Source organism: Papaver somniferum, chromosome 5 (assembly GCF_003573695.1).
Source record: "Papaver somniferum cultivar HN1 chromosome 5, ASM357369v1, whole genome shotgun sequence".
In the NCBI taxonomy this organism is placed as follows: domain Eukaryota; kingdom Viridiplantae; phylum Streptophyta; class Magnoliopsida; order Ranunculales; family Papaveraceae; genus Papaver; species Papaver somniferum.
The window spans coordinates 142860127-142866864 of record NC_039362.1 but is presented as its reverse complement, the minus strand read 5'-3'; the positions used below and the strand labels follow the sequence as shown (position 1 = coordinate 142866864).

At 39.1% G+C, this 6738-nt stretch overlaps 1 protein-coding gene and 3 pseudogenes across 1 annotated transcript; 3 read left to right on the top strand and 1 right to left on the bottom strand.

The window, feature by feature from the left end:
* On the top strand, window positions 1-498 carry LOC113279768 (beta-amyrin 28-monooxygenase-like). Its single transcript, XM_026528435.1, has one exon. It carries the CDS (start codon window positions 1-3, stop codon window positions 496-498), a length of 498 nt encoding a protein of 165 aa, XP_026384220.1.
* A 120-nt stretch (window positions 499-618) lies between these two features.
* Window positions 619-1164, top strand: LOC113279767 (annotated as a pseudogene).
* A 494-nt stretch (window positions 1165-1658) lies between these two features.
* LOC113277911 lies at window positions 1659-3574 on the bottom strand (annotated as a pseudogene).
* A 104-nt stretch (window positions 3575-3678) lies between these two features.
* LOC113279766 lies at window positions 3679-6467 on the top strand (annotated as a pseudogene).
* The last annotated feature ends 271 nt before the right edge of the window (window positions 6468-6738 follow it).

The following is a 6738-nucleotide window of genomic DNA, read 5'->3' as shown; positions in this document are numbered from 1 at the left end:
ATGGAGAGAGTAGTGAAGCAACATTTAGCAACAAACTGGGATAACAAGAGAGAAGTGAAAGTATTACCTCTATCCATAAAATACACACTTTGTTTAATTTGTGATTTATTTTTAAGCATAGATGATCCTTCCGGTATCGAAGAATTAGGTGCACCTTTGGAACTTTTCTCGCTCCCTATAGATTTACCGGGAACAGCTTATAACCTTGGGTTAAAAGCATCAAAGTTCTTAATGAATAAGCTAATATTGATAGTCAGGCAACGGAAGATTGATCTGGAACAAAATAAAGCTCCAACAACACTGGATTTATTATCTTATTTGTTATTAGAAGTTGATGATGATGGGAATCTTCTGGATGAATCGGTAATTGCTAGCAGGATTTTAGGGACGTTTATTGGTGCTCATGAAGCTTCTGCTACTGTCATTACTTTCACTATCAAGTATCTTGCTGAGCTTCCTGGTGTCTACAGTGAAGTCCAAAAAGGTACGTACATATAGCGTACTCTTAGGCTTTTATCGGTTGATTCTCATTTGTTAATATTGGTCTTTTATGGATACCAGAAAATCAAAAGTTCAAAAGTCCCTGGAGATTTGCTAAACTGGGATGATACACAAAAGATGAAGTACTCATGGAACGTCGTATGCGAAGTGATGAGATTAGTGCCGCCTATTCAAGGAACTTTCAGGGAAGCGATTGTTGACTTCGACTATAAAGGATTTTCTGTGCCAAAAGGATGGAAGGTAATTACCAAGTCTCATAAATCTTGCTTAATAAAATATTGACTCATGGAGTCTTGCGATACTTTTTTTGATAGCACAGATTAAATATTTTGTAACTTTACAATTTATGTAACTGTTTTGGTGCACAAGTTCGACGCACAAGAACTCAGATTACTTCTCAGAACCAGAAAGATCTGATCCAACAAGATTTGAAGGTAAAGGACCAGCACCATACACATATATACCATTTGGAGGAGGGCCACATTTATGCCCAGGAAAAGAGTTGGCGAAACTCCAGATATTGGTTTCATGTACCATGTAGTGACCAAGTACAGATGGGAGACAGTATTACCAGATGAAGAAATTAATTTCCACCCATTTCCAAAGCCTGCTCATGGTCTTCCTATTCTACTCCAGCATGAGACTGTTCAGGGTATAGAGTAAAGGATTTGTGTTTGATGTGTGCTTGTGTACCGAGTAACTGATCCTATGATGAATGTGACAGTCCACAAACACACTATGGATACTCTTAAAAAGCGAGTTTCTGCAAATTTTTAAATTCATGGAGTACGTACTCACAATTGTGCCATTCAGGCATTATGGATAATTGGAAACACGCTCAATCGGAAATATGAAAAGTTTAAAAGTAGGACTAGCTGCGAACCCGCTCTGGTGTGCATGATGTTGTTAGAACTACTTTGCGACACATAGTGACAGTAAAATGCATATCTTATAACCATCAATATTTTCTTGTTCATTTTTGAGTAAGCAATATGAAAAAACATCTAAACCGGATCTATTACTAATCACTCTAATATAGCCGGAAACGAAACCAATGCATGTCATCATTGTTGTTTCTTGTTACCACGTACCAACTGTTTAAGGCAGCATTACTTACAAGAGAAAGAGCCCGATGATCTCTTCTTACACCATATGTATCAAATTATTGGGGCAGATGGAGTCTCCCACACGTCAAACGCATTCTTCTCAAAAAGCCGATCACCACCAATTGAGAAGTCCCGAATTGAAGATCCAGGACCAGGGGAACTTCTTCCAAGACTAGTTGTTAAAACCCAGTGATCAAGACCACCACAATACACAGATACTAAAATGAAAAAAAGATCTGCCCTCCATGCGATATTAACTTAGGATACTGATAAAGAGGTTGTTGTGCCCCGCGCCGCTTAGTATTCGAGTTCCATTTAACGCTAACATCGTTGCTTCTCAAATCTAAGAAACCCAAGTCTTCATATGAACTAAGCACACAGATAAAAATACTATCCTCCACTGGAACTGCATCAACGACATAACGAGAACCAAAAATTTTACTATCATCCATGGACCTATACCAAACTATACTTTTACTTCTAAAGTCCAAAAGATTGATGCATTTGTTATGTATCCCTGGGGACAAAGCAGAAACATATAAACAATTACTTCCATTTAACCATTGAATCCTATCAGCATCGCCAAGAGGCAAACCACCCAATGAATCAAGAAAATCAATCTGTTTCCCGGTAACTTGATCCCACACTCCAATTCCGCAATTACCAGTTCCTTCACAACTAGCAAATATCTTACTGTCAGAGTTAAAACATATAGCTCTAGCAGTAAAGCTTTTATCACAATTTTCATAGTTCAACTTATATATATGCCTTAGATCACCTGTGGACGAACTGAAAAGACCCATACCTCCAGCTAACTTGTGTGGGCTTTGGCAACTACCGATCACTATATTTTCTGAATCGATCCGACCCATATCGCTAATATTTTGATAATCAAAATTCAAAGGTGGATGCTCTTCAAGCATCCAGTCATATACACGAACAATGCCACCATGAGCAACAGCATAACCTCCATCAGGGCTCGCTCTAATTGCAGTAAAATTACCAGGGGCCTGACCGCTAACCGTCCTCGTTAATCTTAACCGGTTGCCATCGAAATTGCCCCACTTTGCAGCTCTAACATGATCAAGAATCCCATGATAGTGAGCTTCCCTATAGAGTAATTTTTCGGGTATGTTAAGAGGCACATGAAGCTCACCTGTTCCTAAAAGATCAAGAAGAACAGAAAAACAATCCGGGTTTCGATCGATGAAGTATTCTTTGTTAACATCTCTTGGTTGAAGGTTCCATTCATCATCAAACATAGATCCAAACACTGAATTTCGACATGCAGTTGCAAGAGTTGTTTCAAAGATTTTACCTCTAACATTGAACTTAACCTTGTCGTTTTGGGTTCCCATGTTTCTAATAGCACAGATTAGCTAGAGTTAATATTTAGAAGTGATTAGTACTGATGCCTAGCTTATATGCTTGACGATGGGTAGCAGATGAGTTAGTATTCTAACTCCAATAGCTATTTATAAAAAAGGAAAACTGAACAAACAAAGATTCATGCATGAGATACATGAACGTAATATGGAAAATGAACAGTTCTACCGTGTTAACTTCGCACCTAAGGTGTAATACCATTAATGGTCAGTCTCTTTGCGTTCTTCAGAGTAGCTGAAGAGTTTCCTTGTTCTTCATTCCAACTCCTCCCTGTCTCTCATAATTAATTAAGAAATTTGATTACGGAGTTTTTTTTTTTTTGTTGCTTCGATCACTTTGAAAACAATGGGACTTAATGTAGGGAAACACAAATGGAGACTAAATGATTCTCATCATCTTTGTGCGTCAAACTTGCTTGTTGATCCCCTAGTCATCCAGTTGGATGGGCTAGTTGTTCAAGAGTGAATATCAACGTAAATGCGTGCATGGGCGTAGGATCTTTTTTTCTTATTTGACCGGTCAACTGTTAACTGACCCTCCTAATCCCTTAACGGACTCCAACTCTCCTAATCCCTTGAGGATTTAAAGTTTGCGCCAAAGGTTTTGGTCTCGGTTCATCTCGTAGATTCCGTTCAAACATTATAAATACTCGTATATACCTATTTTATTTATTTTGGAAAAAATAATGCCTGTAAAAAAGAAAAGTGTTGGCGATCTCAAGGAATCTGATTTACGAGGAAAGAAAGTACTTGCTAGAGTTGATTTAAATGTACCATTAGATGAGAATTTGAACATTACTGATGATACTAGGGTTAAAGCTGTTGTTCCTACTATTCGGTATTTGATTCGCCATGGAGCTAAAGTTATTCTCTGTAGTCATCTTGTAAGCAATATCTGATCTCGTTGGGATTTTCTATTTTTTATGCATCTTTAGGTTAGAATTTCAATAATGATGAATTTGTATACTTTGACTTACAGGGACTCCCAGAGGGTGTGACGCCTAAATACCAGAGCCGGGCCCGAGGGTGTGCAGGGTGTGCGACCGCACAGGGCCCAGCTCTGCCTGAGGCCTTTTTTCCTATGGATCTATGATGTATACTCATTACTCACTTTCCCCTCCAAGCCCAGTAAGCCAACGTATCAAAAAAATAAAAAAATCTTTGCCTCTGTTAAGACTAGGGGTGAGCATTTAGCCCGTAATCCGCGGATTTAATCGGGACCAACCGTTCTTTTGCGGATGGATGTCCGGACCGTTCGTTAATGGGTTGGATGCGGATGGAATTTTTGAAATCCAACGGATAACAGATTGGGCCCGGATGCAACCATGAAAATCCGTTGGACATCCATATCCGTTAAATTAAGGATCTTTATATAGTTCTAGAAAATACTATGAATCACTTTAGGAATTTTTAAGATGTTTGCTTGGGGTGTTGTACATGACATTTTTATATTTGTATGCATATATAGGATATGCGGGTTTTATAAGGAGTCATTTGTGTTAGCTTTATTTTCTTTACCATAAATTTTAACTAAAACAAATCCATTGGATTATCCGTACCCAATCCGTCCATCTGTGCATCCATTGGATGAAAATCCGTTGGATCTGGATTGGATGCGGATGCCAAATTTGAAAACCGTAGTGCAATGGATTGGATGCGGACGAGGCGAAAACCGGTTCATACCGGTCCATGCTCACCCCTAGTTAAACGAGTGACATGGGTGAGATAATTAAGTTCCTTAATCCACTAGGCTGACTACTTGTTCTTGTTATACTTTTCAGCTCCAGACCATCAGTACTTTTTGAATCTTTATCATATTATTGCCGCATGCACCTGCCCATGACTATATATTTTGAGTTTGCTTTGGGTATTTTTGTGCATGTAGGTGGACATTAAGAGTTATCATTTGCGTTAACCTTATAAAAGGCCCTGCGAAATTTTTTCGCACAGGGCCCTTCTAGACTCAGGACCGGCTCTGCTAAATACAGCTTGAAGCCTCTTGTGCCGAGATTGAGTGAGCTGATTCAGACAAAAGTGAGCTCTGGTTAACCTGAATCCAGCTTGATTTATGCTATGCTATCATGTTATGAAATTTTTGTCTTGTAAGTATTTGTTCTTAATATGTTTTGCCCTCTTGCATAGGTTGGGATGGCCAATGATTGTATCGGGGAGGAAGTTGAGAAATTGGTAGCAGAAATTCCAGATGGAGGTATTCTACTCCTCGAGAATGTGAGATTCTACAAAGAGGAAGAGAAGAATGACCCTGAGTTTGCAAAGAAGCTAGCGGCTCTTGCTGACCTCTACGTGAATGACACATTTCGAACTGCTCACCAGTCTCATGCTTCCACAAAGAAAGTCACCAAATACTTATCACCTTGTGTTGCTGGGTTCCTTATGCAAAAGGTATTTTCGCACCCATGATTGTTAATCCAGGATCTCCGACTTGTCTCGCTCAGGTCCTTGACGAAGTTGATTCTAGAAAATGCTAAGATATTTCATGCTGTGAGGGTCTATTAGCTTATAATATGTACTTCAGATTATATGCCGTTTTCAGCTCTAAATACTGAACGTATGAGGCCCTGATTTGGTTTAGGAACTTGACTATCTTGTTGGAGCTATGTCGATTCCCCAACTTGACTATGTTTCCCCTCCCCATGCACAAATTGTTGCCATTGTTTGTGGTTCAAAGCTCTCATCAGAGATAGGAGTTATTGAGTCTTTGTTGGGGAAAGTCGATGCCCTCATTATTGGTGGAAGGATGACCTTCACGTTTCTCAGGGCTCTTAACCATGCTGTCGGAGCAACCCCGGTGGAGGAAGACATGCTTGACCTTGCAAAATCACTATCTAATAAGGGCATAACCAGGAGAGTGAAAATTCTGCTACCATGGGATGTTATAGTTGCTGATAAATTTGCTCCCGATGCCAACAGCAAGGCATGCTTCTTAACTCACTTTTAATTCTTACTGTCATATCTGATTACCTGGATTTTTATTGACTATTGGATGATCTTTGTTGCAGACAGTACTATCAATTGGAATTCCAGAAGGTTGGATAGGATTGGATATAGGTTCATGGTCCATTGATAGTTATAATAAATGTCTCGAACAAGCAAAGGTTGTCTTATGGCATGGAACAACCATCGGGCGTTTGGGATGGACAATTTTGATCTTGGAACAGAGGTGTGTGTCACTGGCTACCTTTCTGCATATATTATATGTTAGACAGTTCAATAGATTGACGATTAATTGTGTTTTGCATTTCAGGCAATTTGTAAGAAGTTAGCAGAGCTAAATGGGAAAGGAGCAACAACCATCATTGGAGGTGATGACATAATTGCAACTGTGAAAAAACTAGGTCTGGCAGACAAGATGAGCCACATTTTACCGAGAGGAGATGCCTATAAGGATCTTCTACAAGGCAAATCACTCCCTGGAATTCGCGCTCTAGATGACACTTCTGCTTATTATATTTGATGTTGTGGAGGCTGTTTGGTTAGATCCAAATTAGATGAAAACAATTATGTGCAGTACATTTGTTTTACAATGAGTAATAGGGTAGTTGAGCATTTTTATACTAGCTGGCTCAGTATGGCTGCAAATGTCCTCTGGTTAGAGATTTATTCATTGGGTAACACAAGCAACCGGCTCAATTAGATTGATTATTCTCACATTATTTCGTAATTTCGGCAATAACATTTTATAAATCCCAAACGCTGATAGATTTAAAGCTATAATGTTTTGATTT

Coding starts and splice junctions, on each gene's coding strand:
- LOC113279768 (XM_026528435.1), top strand. CDS start 1: ATGGAGAGAGTAGTGAAGCAACATTTAGCAACAAACTGGGATAACAAG.